Raw genomic sequence first — 19,608 nt, 5'->3', positions numbered from 1 at the left:
TCTACCCATTCTGTGAATATCCTCCAGCATGACAAGTGCTGTCCCTTAGGAGCCAAGTTGCTCTTCTGTTCTTGGTTAAAGCATCGGCCTCGTACGCTCTCGTAGTGGTCACCACGTCTCTGGTCACTGATCCGAAGCGTTTCCTTCTTCACTGCAATCTTGTATTTAATACAGGACAGAGATACAAACTCCAGGAAGGCACGTGGCCGAGGGTGTGGGCGGCAGCCGAGCGTCCAGTCTGATTTGGATGGTCCCCGAGGTATTTGCCATCAAATTAATGGCATTTCTCATTTAAAAGGAGATGCGATGGCTACAGCTCCAGTTCACAGAAATCATTTTAATTTTCAGCCTAAAATGTTTTATTGATTGTACCACCACACAGTATGAAAACACTCTGAAACGTCGAAGCAACATAGTATACACAAAAGCAGAAGAAAGGAATTAACCACTGAACGCAACACAGAAAATGATTCCTGCTCCAGAAACTAAGTGAAATACTTTGCTCCCCACTGAGGTTGGGTTAAGAGCACCCACGTTTCGATATCCTGGGCTCCCTGCAGACGCCGGGATTGCTCTGTGCAATTCCCATCACCCGCAGTAGTCGGTAACACTATTTAATCGGGTACCATTTTTAGAAAGCCACTCGCTTTAGGAGATGCTACGCTTTTGAGTCAACACCGGCATCAGCTTTCCTCTTTCTACGACTGTTCCGAGTTGTTTTGGCAGTTACACTGAGGTTAAAAAACATTCATTTCACCTCAAAATACTACAATTACCTCAGCTGCGTGGCAAGTGGTCCATTTTTTTAGTAGATTGAATTATTGTCTTTAAACCGTAAGAATTTCTATTAGAAACCTAGAAGATTTTTTTGTTTTTAGCACAAACACATTGTATTTATCTAAAACCTGCCAAATTACCCGACGGCCTTTCTTAAGGATGGTTTAGTAAAATCTGGTCTATTGCGTGAGCCAATTCCTCGGTCAAATCCAATTTAATATGTTTATTTTAAAATTCTCAAAGCACCACTTGCTTTCTCATTTCAGTGTGAAGGTGTTCAATGGGAGGATTTTGTAACGTCCCACCTTATCTATCCAGCTGTTCTTACCTATGGATCACAGGAGTTGAATGAGGGAAGGAAAACCGAGTAGAAAATCCTGCTGCTCACCAATACAGCCAAAATAATAACTATTTGTTCTTAAAAAGACGATGCAGTCACACTCTTAAAAGCTGCATTAGGTTACCCAGAAAGAGCTGGGCCCTCACAGGCGTATTATCGTTGGTCTTGCATTTTAATACTTCACAAGAATCCATTAACGTGTTATTACTGTCGTTTCCAGATGGTTTGGGGGTTTGATCTCCTTTTCAGTCACTCTCAAGATGTTTAGGATGGTGATAACCTACTGAAGATGGTCCTCCAGAGTAAAAGAGTTCCGTTTCTGCCTTCCCAAACGGGTGCCTCTACATCCGGATCCACTCTGGGAAGTGGCACCTTCCTGAAATATGGAGAAGGACAAGGGGAGAGGTCTCGGAAACTTCAAAGAACATTATCGGCAATTTCAACAAACCAAAAAGGCCAAAGGTTGGTGGTGCTCAGGAAGCAATTTGTGATGGCACACGTGAAAAAAGATGCTGTTTACGTAGCAGGTATATACACTTGAAATACTATTTCAACACTTTTACACGAGTCTGCCTCAAGGGAGATTTTTGGAAGCTGGCAAGATGAAGCAGCAGGCCCAGGAAACTTCAGTTTTTCAGAAGTCATGCATCCCACTCAGCAGAACAACTCAGAGCGGCGTCTCTGAGCACCTAAAGATCTGCGTCGTGCTGCTCTTTCTGTCGGATGCACAGCACAGACTTGTGGAGAATCCCACACTCATGGAGGGACCGCGTAAGGTCAGTGAAACTCCTTCGGGGCACCTCCATAGTTTCAACACTGCAGCGTTTGTATTTGGCTGACATTTTCTGTTCGGCCACAGCAAGGACCACCTGGAGACTGTCAGTGGGCTTGAAATGATGTTCAAATCTCTGACCGGAGGGAGATCGAATAGCAAGCAGCAAGTGTGACTCTGCTTTTGGCAGCTCTTCCAAACTTAAAGGGTTCTCTTGTCTCATTTTCCTTCCTGGCTTCTCAGGAGGACTCTGTGTGCGTGAGCCTTCTTCATCAGGGACATCATTTTGTGACAATACACTGGCAGATCCTTGTTCTCCAGAAAGAGTTTTGCTTTTCGGAGCATCTTCCTGCCTCCCACTCACTTTCAGCCGGTCGATCTGTTCAGCCACCATTTCCACAGCGCTGCTCCCTACGTCTTTCTGGCCAATGGAGGGGAGCACCCTGTACTTGTTGAGGGAAGAGGAGGTCCTCAAAGGCACTTGCTGCAGGAGCTCTGGGATTTCCTCAGGAGACACCTGGCCAGACAGGAATGCCGGTTTTGTGGACGATGCTTTCCGGCTCTTCACTAATTCCTGGGGAGCGGCTGGTGGCAGGGAAGGTGGCACTCGGCAAGGACAGGCTTCCACGCTCTGAGAGTAATTGAAGCTTGGCCTTGTGCGTCCCTTGGCAGATTTTGGCCTGGCAACGTGCATGTCGATGGTGTTTGCCCACAGGAAAGCAGCTGCTGTGCTTGAAGGGATGTTGCGGTGAGATGGTGCTAAGTTCAGAAGAGCCGCTGTGGCCATTGCTTCTCAAGGCACCTGCAGATGGGGTAGCAGAAGGAAAAGTTACAGGAATTGGCCAGAAAGCTTCCAGAGAGCTTAATCTCCCTACAGCTCCCACTTTCGTGCTGCATGTCAGCTAATAATAGCAATAAATCTGGTGTATCACTGTGTAGGCAGGCAGCAATCCTACAGTTCAGTAACAGCTGAGTCAGAGACGATGTGTATTTATAGGTGCTGGCTTTGTCAGGCATTCTTTAAAGTTGACCCAGAGCACCGGGAAGTTGTGCCCTTCCCAACTTAAAGAAAGTTTTTGATGGAAAGAACAAAAATGGTTTTTTTCTGAAGCTAGAAACTCAGTGAAAATAGGAGATGACTGAACTTCAAAGCAGAGAGCTGGCCTTTTCGCTGTTCCTGCAGTGACAGATTAAGTTCCTATTGTGGACTTTTGGGTAAGACTGACTGCACTTCACTTTTCAAAAGTCACTGAAAACCTTCGAAATTGAACACGTCTGAGAAACCCATTCTGACTTCTCCTGTGATCAAAGAGATTGATGTTAACCTCCATTAAAAACGAAACCATATTCTGCCGTGTGTTCCCCAACTTAAGCTGCGCTCAGACCTCGTGCTTCACCAGGACAAAGCCACAGAGAACCAAGCCACAACCTCACAACAACATTCTGGAGAAGCGCGACAGGGTCACACACCTCCTCTTCCTTTTCTGTGGTTGGCGTAGCAGGATTTCTCAAGAGGGGGGGAAAAAAAAGGTCAACTTTGATTGCTTGGCATTCTCCAGTGATGATAAAGTCGGACTTGCCTGCTGCTCATCACCCCAAAACAAACAAACAGAAGAGAACAGCCACTGTGGTTGTTCCACAACCTTTTGCTAGCAATGTGTTATTTATCGCTTGTTTTTTCCTCCACCGCCATGAAATGGAAATGCTCAGCAAACCACCACTGAGCAAAGCCAAGGCAGAGTCCCAGCACACAGGCGCATTCTGACTAGCACCCGTACGAAGCTGCTTGGAGACAGAGAGTCCTGTCCCTGTGCAAGCCTGGAGCAGAGCTATGGACCGGGACACGCCACCCAAGTGACTCAGTGGAGTTTCCTAGGAGCCTGCGGGAGGGAGCGGAGTGTGTGTCTTTCATGAACTGCCTCTAACAAATAAACTCCAAGGCAACAAGCTGTAGTTCGGCATCCTCTGAACAGGAACTCCGAAGTCCATCGGAGCACTTATCAGATATCACTACTTACACTGCTAGTTTGAAGAATAAAAACCCTCAAACAACCAAACTGCCAGAAGCCAAGCCGGGACTCTCCTGAGCGAGGGTCTGTACCACTTCAGCACGGTATAGATTCAAGATTCAGTGTGAGGAGCTATTTTAAATACAGCATGGTTTACATTCAGGTGCCATTTTAAGTTTGGGTACCTGGGTGAGGGGTTGGGATGGGGAACTGCAGCCAGGGAGGGCTGTGCCCACAGGAACCCCCAAACACTGCAATGCCAGGGCCTGGGAGGACAGGCAGCCCCTAAGGCCCTGGTGCTATAGCACAACCCCAGCCCCACAGCATAGCTCAGCTCCCCAGCACAGCCTTCACTGCCACAGTCTGGCCGCAGCCCCACAGCTGAGCCCAGTCCTGGCCCCATAGTCAGGCCCCGGTCCCATAACCCAACTCTACCGCCAGGCCCTGGCCCTATAGCCCAAGCCCACCGCCAGGCCCCGGCCCTATAGCCCAACCCCACCGCCAGGCCCCGGCCCCGCCGCTTCTCACCTACCGCCTCGGACCGCCCGCGCCCGCCGCCAAACACAGCCGCGTTACCACGGCGACGACCCCACTTCCGGTCCCGTGGCAGGCCCCGCCCCACAACCACCGAGACGACCCGGCCGGAGCGCCGCCATGTCGCGGTCCTCCAGTCGCCATCTTGCGCCCCGAGGGCTGGGCCGGGTCCCCGCGGCCTCGGTCCCTGATCCGGGGTTCCCGGAGCGCCGTGAGGCCGGGGCTGCAGTGAACCGCCCGGCCTGGCTCTCTAGACGTGACAGCGGCCTGTGGGATGGGCCCCAGGATGGCTGCAATAAGGGGTGTCACTAGGCCTGGGGACAGCTGTGATGACCCATCGTGGGCCCATAGCCAGGCCTGAGGTCGGCCATGATGTCCCAGGGTGGGTCTGAGGGGATGAAACCAGGCCCAGGGACAGCCGTGGTGTTCCAGTGTGGGTCTGAGGGGTGTCAGTAGGCCTGGGGATAGCTGTGATGTCCCGGTGTGGGCCATATCTGGGCCAGGGGACAGCCACAACACGCTGGTGCCAGCAGGAGGGACATACCTGTGATGGCAGCCGTGTCCCTGTGCGGGTTCAGCACTGGGGTGGGACGTGGTGTCAGGCCTCGATGACGGGGCAGGGGTGGCCCCAGCACCTCATGCGGGGCCGGGGGCTCCATCCTGAGGGGCAGAAGGAGACAGGGGTGAGGTGGCGGCAGGGTCCTCTCCCAAAGAGCTGCTCCACACCCCGAAGGTGAGGGCGATACCCAGGTCATCCCCTGTCCCTCCCCAGGGGCTTTGCTTTCCGCCATCCCACCAGGAGCAAAACCGTGCTATTTTCACCCCGCTTGAATAACAGAAACCTTATGTTTTTTAAAGCCTAAAAGTTTAAAAATACAGTGTTAGACCCTCTCCTGAGCAAAGGCAGCTCAACGGGAACAACGGGATGAGGTTTTAACCCCCGCCTGTGACATGAGTTTCACGACGGTGGGACTGAACGGCTCCACCTGAGCCATGGCTGAGTAAAACCAGACGAATCAACACCAAACTCATTCCCTTTGGTGAGAACGGCTTTAAAAAATTACATTTTACACACATCCGGGGACCTAAAACAACTTCTCCGGGGGGGCTTTTAAGCTCGCTTTGTGCCAGGAGAGCTGACAGGGAGGGGGAGTCCTCCCCGTCCCCCGGGGCTATAAACGGCCCCTGAATCAGTTTTCCTCGTGGGAACACGCCACGTAACGCTGACATTTCCATCTCTCCCCGTTAATCCCTTTTTAAACCCACTTCTAGTTAACCAGCTGCTTCTCCCACTGACAGATGCCCACCAAAGGCAGCAAGAAAGAAGCAATAAATAACTGAAGATAACTTTATCTACCGTCAAATTGGGGATCTCCACCCTGCGGGCGGGGGAAGATCAAGGCGTAGCCGTGCACTAAAAAGGTCAGAAAATAGTTGCCCACCGGCTAATCCCATCCACAGGATGTTTGGGAATATCGCCCTGAAGAGCCGGGCTTTGTGGATCAAAGCAACAGCTTTACATTTATACGATATTTACATTTCAATAAGGCCCTGAACAAACCGAGGCGTGGGTTGATCCCCTCTTTGTTTGCTCCATGGGATGGCTGAAATGTTTCATATTTCCAATGGGATAAGAACTTCCACGGGTGGTTTTTAAGCCCTCAGGTTTATGGCTCGATCCAAGAGAGGGTTTTGCTGCTTCTCTGAGAAGCTCGCTCCTCTGATGCTCCCTCTCCTGAGATCCTCCAAGGAGAGGGGTGGCTTAAAATGAGGGGATTTGGTTAAAACCACCTGTGGATCCCAAATCTGCATGATCCCAGCCCTCTGGGCTCCGTTTTGGCCCCCAGACAGTGCCTTTCATGCAGGTTTAGCCAAATTCTACAGCAAAAACCCAGATCAGGGCCAACACGGCAACAAACCTGCCCCCAAGGGCAAGGACCTGCAACACCAAAGTGCGTGAGCATGAGTGGTGCAGATAATGACCATCACAATGGGGAAAATCTTCTCTAATGGAAGGGGTTTTTTTTTGTGGAGAAGATGGGAAGGGGATGTTTAATCGTTAGGGATGCTGTGGTTCTAAAAGTCAGGGGATTTGGGTGTCGGCGTGATGCCCATCGGTTCACATCGTGGCATTTCAGAGTGGTTTCTGGTGCAGATGGTGAGGGTAAGGCACTTGGCACACCTGAGTGGGGAGACAGGAAAGCTGCTGATCCCCATCCTTTCCTTCTCAGGCCTGGATGGCTTTTTATTCCACTTGGCAGCAGGAAATAAAAGGTTAGAGGTAAGAAAAGCCCTGGGACAGACATCTCTGCAGGCCTCGGGGGACAGACAGGAGGTGACATCCCTTCCAGCGAGCAGCTTTGGCAGCTCTCAAGAAATTCAACAAGGGATTTGCTTCTTGATTGCAGTCCCCTGAACCATTTTCTCACAATCACCCCCCAATTCCCTTCCAGAGAAGTGTGGTTAATTACTCAGCCCTGCATATGCGCCTGATACCCTGCATTTGTGTGTGTGTTTGCCCTCGGCCCCGCGGTTTCACAGGAAAGATAGCAGCTTTTGTTTCTTATCTCCTCCAGCTTTCTGCCTCCCTTGTGTCTTTGTACCATGTCTCAGTGACGGTGATTCAATAAACTGTGTTCAAAAACCCATTCCAAGTCGGGTTTCCATGGCGTTTCCAGCCTTTGCTGATGGTTTAATTTCCCAGACCCCTTGCCCACGCGCTCCCGGGGTCTCCTGTAACCTGAGGGCAGAACAGGAGAACTACAGACCTATGAAATGGGACCACGGCGTTTGCCGTCCTCCCTTCCCATTCGGCAGGGCTGGATTTGGATGCAGACATGGATTTGGGGGGGACAATTGCAAAGGAAAAACCTAAGAGAAACCATCTCTGAGGTCACAGGGCATGAGTTGGGAAAACTCGAGATGACGCCAAGGCCAAAGTGCCACCTCTGCAGCTGCAACAAGGGTGGAACGACCTCCGTGGTGCCAGCTCTGCACCTCCTGGGCATAAACCGCTTTTGTCCTGTCTCTGCAGCCACTGAACCCCACGGATTTTAAAACCGCGGCCAAGAGCTTGACTGGCCTCATCCAGAAGCTGCGTTGGCCTGAGATGGAGACAGCTTGGTACCCAACTAACGAGCAGGAGTAAGGCAACGGAGGGAGCATCAGGAAAACCGCTCAGGGAAACTCATCTTTCCTGGAAAGGGGAAGGATGGGAACCTTCTCCTTTACCGAGGGGCCACTCGGCGGGTCCTGCTCTGCGACGAATAGCGCCGTCAGCGCAGATAGAGGAGGGGGTGGACCTCACCATCTATATAAAGCAAACCCGCTAAGCCAGCAGTCTTGGAGCGGCGAAGTCCAGGTGGGGTAAGGAGTGGGGGGATTTATTGCCCTGTTATTTCATCAGATAGCCGGGGGGGCGGCAGTGGGAGGCTGCTGATGGTGAGGTTCTCCATCAGCCCCGGGCAACACAACCACCGTGTTCCTCTACACGTGCCTGCCAAGTGCCGCATCCCAAAAAGGGAGTCAAAAGGCCCTATCGAGCTATGCACACTCGGGCACAGTGACACTAATGGCACCGCATGGTGCTGCCAGGGTGCACCCAACCGGCTCCATGCCCTCGGTGTGTCTGTCCTGGCCTTGGGGTGCTGCTCATCGCCTGCCATTGTGGTTTCCTCCTCCAGGGCCAGCCTGAAGATGAAGAATCTCCTCTTTGCCGTGCTCTTGGCTTGCGGTAAGTGCCCCAGTTTCACCGGGCCAGGCTAGGATCTCATCGGCAAAAAAGACTTACAAACCCAGAGTCTTTGGGCGCGATTCAGGTTTTTTGTTTAAATTTTGCAGTTTCTCTCTCATGCTTCATGTAGTCCTAGAGGTCTTTGTGACGGCGAGGCTTTGGGATGCTCGGATCCATATGTATTTTAAGAGGCGCTGGAGCCTGCTGTCACCTGCTTTCCTGCCTGTGCCAAGCCCAGGACTGATCCTGGCAATGTGGCTGGTTGCAGGATGCCAGCGCGGCACAGCCTGTACAGAGCACAATAATATCTTCTGCCAGACTGAATCAGTAGCTGCAGAAACCAGACTTAATCCTGAGGGGTTTTGGGGGGCTTCTCATGGTTCATGTGCCTGAAAGCATGTATTTCCAGCAACACCAGGGTTATTTAATTCCTCTGCCTGGTGCAAGGTGTGGGAAATGCCGCCTGCCTCCTCGCTCTGCAGCAGTGCGAGCCCGTCCCCTCTGTCCCCTGGCAGTGCTGCTGCCGGCTCGTGGCAGCGTTTTGGAACTGGAGCGGATGATCAGGTCGACTACAGGGAAGAGTGCCCTGCTCTCCTACAGCTGGTACGGGTGTTTCTGTGGCATTGGGGGCAGAGGAACCCCGGTGGACTCCACTGACCTGTGAGTACCTGCAAAAACATCACCACTCACCCCCCCAGTGCAGGGTGTGTGGGGGGTCGCTAAAAAAGCTCCCCGCTGGCAGCCTGCCGATGCTGGTTTTGCACCGTCCCCAGCCACATCTTGCTGCTGCCTTGTCATCTCCTCTTCCTGGTCACCTTAAATGTGAGGCTGGACCTTCCCTTACCTTCCTAGTGTGGTGAGGGAGAGTTCAGGGGCAGCGGTTTGACATGGTGTCCCCCCTGTAGGTGCTGCCATGCCCATGACTGCTGTTATAGGAAGCTGCGAGAGGGCAAATGCAGCCCCCTGATAACCCCCTACCACTTCGACGTCACCGATGGGGACATCGTCTGCGGTGAGTAACGCTGAGTGCGGGGGTCCCACAGAGGTGGGGAAACAGCACCTCTTCCCAGGACACGTCAGCCCTGCAGCGGGGTACAAAGGAGGGTGTCCCCCCAGGGATGAAACCAGCCTGATACCCACGCAGGTGCATATAATAAATAAACGGGCATTGCAAGGGTTGTGGGCAGGTTGGAGAGGGCAAGCACTGGGACACGCTTCTTCATGCACTTCCCCTGGGCAGCTCCAGGCATCAGGGGTGCTCCAAGGGGACCCCCATCACCAATACCAGCTGGAAAAGCCACCACAGAGCACCGTGTTCTTTCCCCGCAGGTAACGAGCAGAGCTGGTGCAAGAGAGAGACCTGCCTATGCGACAAGGCGGTGGCTTCGTGCTTCGCTAGCGCTTTGCATTCCTACAATAAATCCTACCTCTTCTATTTCAAGCTGAAATGCCGAGGAAGTAAGCTCCAGTGCTGAGGAGGAGAAATCTGCACCCAAGGTTGCAGATTTTGACTGGTTTTCCCCATCGCTACGGAAACAAAAGCCTGATGTGAGGGCTGAGCGGAGCCGGAGACAGCGTGGCTCCCCGCACGGTGATGCCCAGGGTGAGGAAGGGCACGCACACATTACAGATGGAAATCCCACCAGTTCCCACAAAGACGTCAGCTTCCTTTCTTTTTTCATCCCTTCCTCCTTTCTTTTCTCTCTCGACTTTATTTCCCAGCCAAGATCATTCAATAAAAGGTATTTGAAATTATTCTCTGTGGTGCTTTTCTGTAAAAGCCACTGAGATTGAGGCACTGCAACAGTGGCAACCTGGGGAGTACTTTTGCATCTCGCACCTCAGCCACACGACCTGCCTGGCACCCCAGTATTTCCATGGGCCCAGTAACAGCCTAGGAAATGAGGACAAATAAATGCCACCAGGTAAAAATCTGTGGGTTTTCTTAAGAAAATAATTATCCAGCTGGAAGTTTGGGTTTTTTGGCTTCTCCTGGCACTGCCACCCCCCCAGACTGAACTCACTCCTGGAGCTAAAACACAGCGGTGCGTTAAGGGACAGGTTAGATACAGCCAAAAGGTGTTTTTACATAAATAATGGAAGTGGGGAGACGTAGGAGACGGTTTGAGACTCTCCTCTGACCCCTACTCACATAAAAACGGTGGCCAAAATTAAAGCTAAAGAATAGTTACCTGCAGAGGAGGGAAGATTTCAAAGCCTTGTCCACCCCAAGGCGGATTCTAATTTAGGAGGGCAGTTAAGTTGGTGACTAAGTGGTTTCTCCAGAAGGGATGAGTTCTGCACAGGGGCTGCAGTGAGGAGGTGGAAATACAGAAAGAAATAAAGGGAGGTTGCATTCACCCATCCCAAAACACCCATTTCTCTTCCTTCTCCTCTCACAGCGGGCAAGCGTTTAATCATACAGTATCCGCACAACCCCATGTTTCTGGAAACTGCACATTTAGAGGTGCTTTTATTGTTGTCCTTATACTTTTCCCAAAGAACCAATAACTTGCCCTGAATCACCATCACCTTTGCAGCGTGGCAGAGGGACAGTTCCCAAACTGTACGACCCCTCAAAAGCACCAAATCTGCTTTGTTCACGGCAGCTGGGATCAAAAGCGGAATCGGGGCTATTATTTCCCCCCTGATAGAGCACCATGGTGCTGGGGAGGGGCAGAGAAAAAGGCCCTCAGGCATCTTCAGCCAGGGGCAGAGAGCGTTGTCTTCTTCCTCTGGCTGGAAATGACGCTGCTTTGCCAGCTCATCCTGCCTGGTGCCAGTTCCCGTGCGTGGGGTACGGAGACGGGGTGTCAGGGGGGTTTCTTGCATTCCTGTAAAGGGGAAGGAGGGCACCTTCTCCTTTACAGAAATGCCCAGTCAGCAACATTTGGGCAAAACAAGCATCCAGCAGCAGGGAGCAAAGCCTATATAAAGCAAGCCCTGCCAGCTGCAGGGCCTTGCAAGCAAGTGGTGGCTTTCCCGAGGTAAGTGGGGCTGGAGGAAGGCTTTTCCTCCCTTTCCTCCTTCACCTAAAAGCCCAGTGCAAGCAGGGAGCGAGGTCCATGCTGGGAAAGCAGGAGCAAAGGAGAGGCTCCCTGAGATGCCAGCCCAGAGTCAGAGTGGTGGGCTGCAGCCCTCGAGGGCTGATCATTCCTCCAACTTTCCTTCCTTCCCCTTCATTTTGCCTTTTCCCTCCCTTCTGCCATCTGATTCCCACCGCTTCCCACCCCCAAGGCAGCAGTGCTCTGTGCCGAAGCAATGGCGACGGGAGCATCCTTGCCCCTCTCACCTCCCCTAATTTCTGGAGGTGGGGACCATCTCTGCCCCCCGACAAGGGGGGAAGTAAAGAAGAAAGTGGTCGATGTAATGGGGAAATTGTTTGGTTTCCTCTCCCAGGGCTGTCGGAAAGATGAACTCTCTCCTCACCTTCGCTGTGCTGTTTGCTTGGGGTAAGTGTCCTCGCTCACACCAGTCCCATGGCTCTCCGTGCAGTTACAGCCATGGAAATTAGGACCAGGCTGGTGATTTCTTAACCTTTCCCCATCACCACCTCTCCCAAATACACAACAACTCTCCTCCACTGAGCTGGGAAGAAGTTTCCTCTCCGTTGCATCTATAAGACATCACCAGCCGGGTACCAGTTTGGGGGCCGGAGGGATGGGGATGCTGCTGGGGAGTCGGGTGTCAGGGTTAGCCCTGCCGATTTTCCCCCCCAGGCTTGTCCCCGGCTCATGGGAACCTCTGGCAGCTGCAGAAGATGATCACGAAGGCGACGGGGAAAAACGCTTTGCTACATTACTCCTTCTATGGCTGCTACTGTGGCTTGGGGGGCAAGGGGCAGCCCAAGGATGCCACGGACAGGTAAGCACCTGCTTAAAAATCCCCCTGCCCCAACACATCCTTGGATGGTTTCAAATCTGGGGAGGGGGTAGAAGGGAAAAAAACCCAACGCCCAAAGCCTTGAGGTCCCATACAGATGCTGCCAGCTGCATGATACCTGCTACAACAACCTCCGGAGCTACTGCTGTCATGCCAAGATGCAGGGCTACCGCTACAGCTGGCACGGCAGCAGCCCCTCCTGCTGTAAGTAGGACCCTGGCAATGGGGGTATCACCCTCCCCAAAGCCGGGGCTGACCCCAGGCCCCTCTCTGCCAGCTGGACAGGATTCCTGGTGCTCTCAGCTCTCCTGCGAGTGCGACCGCAGCCTGGTGCTCTGCCTGAAGAGAAGCAAACAAAGCTACACCAAACGTTACCTCTTCTACCTCAAGCACCGCTGCCGATGATGGGAGCCGGGATGTGGGGCCGGAGCAGGCGCATGGGTTCCGCATCCGGAACGTCCTACCTCCCTGCCCACACCAACCACGTTAACGCTGCTGTAAATTTAATCAATGTGAAAATAAACAATGTGCTTAAACCACGCTGGTCCTCTGTGAGCTGCTGCTGGGCAGAAGGAGAAATCTCTGTACATACTCAACAGCATCATCTTCCCCAAACTTTGCAAAAACTCGGTCTCGGCCCCTGCGTCACTCCGGGCTGCGGGGGGCGGGGGGGGCTTGGCCAGCGAAGGAAGGGGCGTAGCATAAAGTGTTTTGGGGACAGACGAGTCATTTCAGAGCTTCCAGTTCAGAGCCCACGGGCCGGACACAGAGAGCAGTGCTCTCCCTGGGAGGACGGGCTGGCAGTGAGGAAGCGGAGCCGGAGCGATCCCCTGGTGAGCGACTCCCACCCTCGCCCCCGCTGCTGCGGAAACAAAACTATGGGGGGGAGGCATAGGGAGGAGGCAGCAGGGAGGCTGCTTTCTGCTGTTTCCCAGGTCTGTAGATAAAGTGTCACTGCTTTCAGGTAAAAACCCAGCTGGGAAGTTGCAGCCCCAGGGGGACAGTGACACTGCTGCTGCAAAGCGATGCCCTGGATGCCAGAAGCAGTGGGACGGGAGGTGGGAGATGCTCGGGTGGTGGGAGCAGCTTCAGAAAGCTCTTTCAGCCAAGAGGCAGCAAGACAGAGGCAAGGGGGCATGGCTGGCTTCCTCCCTACACATTTCGGGGTGATTTGACCTGATTTCAGAGGGACAAGGTTTGCGTGGCAGCCTCCTGTTGACCGGCCACGCTGCCTGGCTGAGTCTGTCGTCTCTTTCTCCTCCCAGGCCCAGGTGAGAGGAAGAGGAAGATGAAGGTCCTGCTGACGCTGGCTGTGCTGCTTGCCTACAGTAAGTGCAGCCGTTCCCTGACCCACGGACAGGAGCCAGGCTGCAGCCCCACATCAATGTGGGGAGCATCCCCAAACCCCCATGAACGTCACAGGGAGCCCCCCAGCAAAGCCCTCCTCTCCCTCCTGGTTCCCCAGGCCTCGTTTCTGCATACAACTTGCAAAAATCACATTTTCTGGTCACTCCAGGTGTGCTCATGGCTCGTGGGAAGCACCCCCGCAGGTTCGCACCGGGACTCGAGGGAAGCACCGTAGGAAATCTGACGGCCCACAGCTGCTATGGCACATCGAGGGCTTCAATGGACCGGTACAGGCAACACTGCCCGGGGATGGCTAACACTGGCCCCAAGATGGCTAACGCTGGCCCCGGGGTAACGCTGGGGCTTGTGGGCAGCACCAGTAGCATCTGCAAAATGCAGACCAGGCGATGGGCAGCAGCAGGAAGGGAACAGGTTTCAAGGAACGGGGGAAAGCGAGGCAGTGTTTACCCCTAATTCCCTGTGGTCAGTGGGGTCATGCCAGCAACTACAGGCTGAAGTCACTGGGCTGGCAGCAGGGGACAGGGACAGTCCCAAAGCCGGGGTGCATAAGGGCAGGGGCTGTGCAGGGAAGAAGAGAAGAGGCTTGGTGTGGGAACAGGCTAGTAAGAGCGGCTCAAGGGTGATTTAGAGCAAGAGGAGGATGTGAATGCTGGTGGCTCTTCCCTCCCGGCATGCAGAGCCTGTTTCAGGTAGGTTTGAAGCAGCCAGTGCCATGTTTTGGATGAGGCCGGGCTCTCTCCTTCTCACCGCAGGTGCTGCCGGCTCCGTGCCTGCTGCTACGCCAGGCTGGCTGCACGGCGATGCCGCCTGGGACCAATCCAGCCCCTCTTGGCACCCGGGGCAGGAATCCCCACCTGCAGTGAGTCCCCACCATCACGGTTTGGGATGCCTCTTTCCAGACCACTTCCCTCCTTTGTGGTTCCCCTTTTATGGGGCAGAACCCCAGGGATCTTCCCAAAAAGATGGTCTCAGACGTGCTTTCTCTCCGGTTCCCACAGGGTCCGGGACCTGGTGCCAGCGAGGTGCCTGCAGATGCGAGCGGGCAGCCCAGCTCTGCCGGCTGCGTGGCCGGGGGATGCCCCGGCGTCGCAGCAAGTGCCGGGGACGAGCTGGGCGGTGTTGAAGCAAAAGGCTTTTTTTTTTTTTTTTTTTTTTTTTTTTTTTTTTTTTTTGGCAAAACCACCTCCAAGCTGGTAAGAAAAGGGATGTCGGAGCATTTCCCAACCCTGATGGGTCTCCTCCTCGGGGCTTTTTTGGCTTCGGCATGAGGACAACAACCCTCTCGTGAAGTTGCGTCACTGTACACTGGATCCGAGGAGGGAGAGCGGCGCAGCTGTAATGTTTCAGCGCAGAAAAACAAGGGAGGGGTGGCCACCTGTGCCTTGTCCCAGCAAAGACCGAGGTGGAAACCAGCGCGAGCCTCTCCGCTGACACTCATTTCCCCTTGGCTCCGGCTCCCCGTGCAGCTTGTCAGCTCCCTCTGCTTTTTGCTTCACTGCAAATTCTCTTCCGTTGCTCCAAAATAAAACCAGAGAGCGCAAAACATCGGGCTTTGGTGTGACGTGACTCAGCTGAGCCCAGCGACCACCCCTCTTAGCTGGGTTTCCTGTTGAAATACCCCCAGAAAAATGACACCTGAGAGGTGATGTGTCTCCTGCCAACACTCTTCTGCACCCCTGAACTGCCTCCCCCACCTCACTCCGAGCTTTCAGGCTCTGGAAATTTGCAGTTTCTCCAAAATAGAGAAATTAAAGCTGGTGCAAAGGGCTGCGGGAGGGCGCAATGCTGTGGGAGGGCCGGGTGCTGGCAACCTTCACTGTGACAGGGTGGCCGGGAGCTTGCCTCAACGTCCAGCACAGAACAAAACATATTTCTCACCAGAAAAGAATGTTTTGGCCCAATTCTGCAACAACCCCGAGCACATCCCCTAGGAAAAGGCAGGTCAGGCTGTGGCTGCCTCCCCCCCAGCCACCGTAGCATCCCCACGGTGCAAGTTTTCTGCCCCATGGGGCTGACCCCCTGGGAGGTCTCAGTGCTGCAAAACCCCGCGGGGCTCAGCAATGAAATAATCACAGAATCAGCAACAAAATGCCATTTTCCCCACTGCTGATGCCCTGGGCATTGGCAGATGGAATTCCCACCCTGGCTTGCCCCAGAGCTGAAGCCAACAGCACTAGGAAATATCCCTTAAATCAGAAGTGCTTCCCTCCAGCTATAACCCAGGCATCAACCTCTACCATCCTCCTCCTCCAGCAGCGTTTAGTCTTAAGGGAGAGGAGGAAGGAGTGGGCAGCCCCTCGCCCAACAGCTGCTGTTTGCAAGGCATAAATCAAGGATCAAATCCTCGCCGACAAGGGAGAGGAGCAATCCCACAAACAGATTGCAGGCCAGGATGAGCTGAAACACACTCTTCCTGTTTAAATTCTGGGTGAATTTTAACTACCTATGTATTTTCCTGCTCGGACACCTGGCTGTACCAATCCATTCATATGGAGCTCCAAGTGCTGATGTGTTGGCTCAGATATTGCATCCCCTCGGTACATCGCAATAAATTGGATTGGAAAAGTTGTGTTTTGCCTATTGTGAAAGAGAAAAAAGATCCACATCCTCCCAGGGGCGTGGATTCAGCCCCGGGAGGATGTTGTTTCACATTTGGAGAAGGGCTATTGCAAACCTCCTGCGAGGAGCAGAGTTGGGGTGGAGGGTCTTCAACCTGGCAGCTCAACCAGTTTGGTGCACAAAAATATACCTTATTCCCCAGTGATAAAAACTGGACGCGGACTCCGAAAATCCTGAATTACGGCAAGCCCTGTTTCAGTTAATTAACTCACCGCCGTCCCAGGGGTCTATTTAAATTGGCCCGAAAAGCTGACGAGGCAAATGGCACGTGCCAGACAGGGGAAGAGATTTTGCTGAGGCCCTGACCTGAGTTCCCTTTTCTCACCATCTCTCTGATGCCCACACAAGTTGCACCCTTGTTCCCTGCCTCAGTTTCCCTCTGAGTGACGGGAGGGAATTCCAGTCCCCCAGCTGGGTGCCTGCCTGTGCCGGGGTCCCTGCAGAGCACTACATGCCTGCAATCTCTGCCATAAGAAAACCACCAAATTGATTGTTCAGCATCACCTATTTAACTAAAGATTCTCTCCAAGCAAATGACAGAACCATCCTCTTTTTTCACCCTTCCATTACACACCACTTGCATTATTATTTTTTTCCTTCCTCTGCTGCTTGCTTTATTTCGCTTCTGTATAAAGGTGAACCAGACACCTCGTGCAATGGTCCGTGAGCGTTGCCTGCTCTGTTTGCACATGGAGAAAGAGATGGACCATCCCCATGTGAAAGGAGCATCTGGGCACTGACAAGCTCCTGCTCACAAGAAAACCAGCATCCAGGGTCTTCGCTCAGTCCTACTTTAAACCACAGCCCGTTCTGGAGGACCACTGGACCTTCCTCTGCCCACGACGCTGCATCTCACCCACTCTGGTCAGTCAGAAACGGAGGATGCTTTACACTGGCTGTGTTTTCTCCCTGACCAGGTAAGTCACGATGGAAGCAGTGAGATACAGAATGGCGTTTTCTAACCAAGACATCAAAAAACTAAGAGTCGTCCAGGAACAAAGTGGTTTCCGTTCTCCCTCAAGTTCTCCTGTTTTGTTCAGGGAGGCATCGGAGTGCTGAGATACCCAGAGCTGTGCACGGACTCAATCCCAGTCTACCCTACTCATCCCAGTCCACTGAAACCTCCCCCAGTGTGGGGCATCCCGCAGCTGAGGCCTCCAGCAATGCCAAGAGAGACTCACACATGTAGCGGGACAAGTATGGTGAGGATTGTCAATATTTGCCCACTTTGGGATCTGCAAAGGAGGAGCCCTGTCAAGCGGGTAGATGGTGGCTATAAAATGTGCGACTGGTGGCACCTGGGGCTCACCCAAACACCGGAGCTGCCACCACCAGAGATGAAGCTCTTCTTGCTGCTGCTCCTCTGCCGTGAGTACCCCCCCTGCCAGCTCTCACCCTGCAATTCCTCCCCATAAGCAATAAAGTTGGGGAGGGTGAAATGGCTCGGTTTTGTTACAGAGGGGTGGGACAGAAGGTTGCTTTTCCCGATGCTCCTAACCCCCTGTCTCCAGTCACAGGGCTGGCCCCCACCGGTGGCAACCTGCTTCAGTTCGGTGCAATGATTAAGCACAAGACCGGGAAATCGCCATTCACCTATGACCGTTACGGCTGCTACTGCGGCTGGGGGGGATCCAAACAGCCGGTGGATGCCACCGACAGGTAAGTCGGGACCTGGTGAAGGTAGATCAGATGCCCACAGCCCCCCTCGCCTTGGGTACGGCCAGGGGAATGCTCGCCCCCGCTCCTGGAAGATGAGAGAGTGATGCAAAAATCTTTGCTCACCCTTAACGCTTCTTTAAAAGTTGGTTAACGGCCGTAGCTGGTGGGAACAGCACACATCAGCCTTTATAGTAATAGGCAGAAATGCATCGGGATCCAACTACCGCCTGGGCTAATTAAAAGCAGCCATTAGGTGTTCTGCAAAGTCACTTCAAAGGAAAGCAATTAGAGCGTTGTGCTGACGATGCCAGAAAGGCATGAGTCACCCTCTCTCCCTCCTGCGGCACCAGGACTTGAGCACAAGGGCAATGCCAAGGAGAAGGCTGCTACATCTAACCTGGGCACATGTGCAAGATGTTTCTCATGGGGGCTGAGCACCACCAGATGTTCACCACCATGGTATCGTCCCCACCGCTCCCCGTCCTGCCCTGACCATAACCCTTGTGCTCGCAGGTGCTGCCATGCCCACGACTGCTGCTACAAGAGGATCTCATCCGGTTTGTGCAGACCCAAGCTGGTCACATACAACTACCACACCTGGGGAAGCCAAATAACCTGCGGTAAGAGGCGGCACAGGGTCAAATCCCTCAAGCGGGAAGGCACAACCATCCATGCTCTTGGGGGACCTCTCTTCCGAGATGTCCTTTAGACCATCCTGGCGTGGAAATCACTTTCTAGGAAGAGGGTGGAAATGAGGGCAAAGTGCCAGGAAAAGGGCAAATGTTTCTTTGCTAGGACTATGAAGTCTAGAACTTGGAGAACTCTCAAAGCTCCCTTCTGTAGGCACCAAATCCTGAGGGCTGGAGGTGACCTTCCCATCTTGGATAGAGACCTGGCACTGCTGCCCCCGTTTGCCCCAGAGCAAACACTTATTTCATGGCGAGTGGATCAAAACAAAGCACTTCCCCATGATCAAAGCAAATATCTACACATACACAGGTCGATAAAGTAAATTAAATGGTCCTTCCAGGGCCACGCGTGGTGTGTACCCAGGCAGCTCCATGCACCAGCGGTAAGGGGACTCCTCAAGACACTCCAAACTTAACCCCAAGACACCCCACACTCAACATGGAGGGCTGCGTACACCTCGGGGGCGGTCCAAAAGACAACCCCTGCCTCTTGCAGCCTTCACCTGACTCCAGACCCTCCACATTTTCTTCCAGGATCCGGGACTGTGTGCCAAATGCGGAGCTGCGAGTGCGACAAGCGGGCGGCAGAGTGTTTCCAAAGGACAGCCAGGAGCTACAACGCCCGTTACAAGAATTACCCCAGCTTTTTGTGCAAGGGCCGAACTCCTTCCTGCTGAAACACACCAGACTCAAAACCTGATGGAAACGGTCAAAATTGTGGTGGTTTTGCCTTCCCTGTGGGCAGGCAGGGCACAGCATGGCCCTGCAGCACTCAACAGGCACCGTTCCCCAGGGCACAGGGAAAACCCGCTCCCCACAATTAAATTAATCATAAAACCAAAGGAATCCCTGCAAATAAAAATACATTTTCAAAGGCAATTTGTAAAGCGCGTCCAGTGTCATGTTTTGGGAATCCATGGTGGAAGGGGTAGGAAACGGCACGAAGCATCACGGCTGATTTTCTGAGGTAAATATTTATGCATGCACAGAGTTTTCTATCTTTTTCTTAAAATACGTTTTTACCAGCAGTGACATTTTAGCAGCCAACCAGTAAAACTTAAGAGCTTTGGCAAAAATAAAAAAAGAATCCACAGAAACAGCGAGCGGCCGCTGGGCCCCGACCCCGAACCAGGCCCCAAACCTGAGTCCCCTCAGGGAGCTTGGCCACCACACAGCCCCATCCCGCTCCTAACGACTATTTAAGCAATTAATACTCACTAAAGCCA

At 53.2% G+C, this 19,608-nt stretch overlaps 4 protein-coding genes across 4 annotated transcripts; 3 read left to right on the top strand and 1 right to left on the bottom strand.

Annotated features, from left to right (window-relative positions):
- Positions 1 to 351: 351 nt before the first annotated feature.
- On the bottom strand, positions 352 to 2,676 carry UBXN10 (UBX domain protein 10). Its single transcript, XM_074161741.1, has one exon. The coding sequence runs from the start codon at positions 2,674 to 2,676 to the stop codon at positions 1,807 to 1,809; it is 870 nt and encodes a 289-aa protein (XP_074017842.1). The 3' UTR covers positions 352 to 1,806.
- A 5,404-nt stretch (positions 2,677 to 8,080) lies between these two features.
- Positions 8,081 to 9,640, top strand: LOC141474071 (phospholipase A2, membrane associated-like). The gene is made up of 4 exons (XM_074161763.1): positions 8,081 to 8,165; positions 8,681 to 8,825; positions 9,071 to 9,177; positions 9,495 to 9,640. Exons 1-4 carry the CDS (start codon positions 8,129 to 8,131, stop codon positions 9,638 to 9,640), a joined length of 435 nt encoding a protein of 144 aa, XP_074017864.1. The 5' UTR covers positions 8,081 to 8,128.
- Positions 9,641 to 11,577: 1,937 nt separating this feature from the next.
- Positions 11,578 to 12,452, top strand: LOC141474043 (phospholipase A2, membrane associated-like). The gene is made up of 4 exons (XM_074161725.1): positions 11,578 to 11,617; positions 11,885 to 12,029; positions 12,145 to 12,251; positions 12,325 to 12,452. Exons 1-4 carry the CDS (start codon positions 11,578 to 11,580, stop codon positions 12,450 to 12,452), a joined length of 420 nt encoding a protein of 139 aa, XP_074017826.1.
- A 4,919-nt stretch (positions 12,453 to 17,371) lies between these two features.
- Positions 17,372 to 19,059, top strand: LOC141473836 (basic phospholipase A2-like). Its single transcript, XM_074161441.1, has 4 exons — positions 17,372 to 17,402; positions 17,546 to 17,693; positions 18,207 to 18,313; positions 18,917 to 19,059. Exons 1-4 carry the CDS (start codon positions 17,372 to 17,374, stop codon positions 19,057 to 19,059), a joined length of 429 nt encoding a protein of 142 aa, XP_074017542.1.
- The last annotated feature ends 549 nt before the right edge of the window (positions 19,060 to 19,608 follow it).

The sequence above is a fragment of the Numenius arquata genome, chromosome 20, assembly GCF_964106895.1.
Source record: "Numenius arquata chromosome 20, bNumArq3.hap1.1, whole genome shotgun sequence".
Lineage (NCBI taxonomy): Eukaryota > Metazoa > Chordata > Aves > Charadriiformes > Scolopacidae > Numenius > Numenius arquata.
The sequence above is the reverse complement of the archived record's forward strand: the minus strand, read 5'-3'. Positions and strand labels throughout refer to the sequence as shown.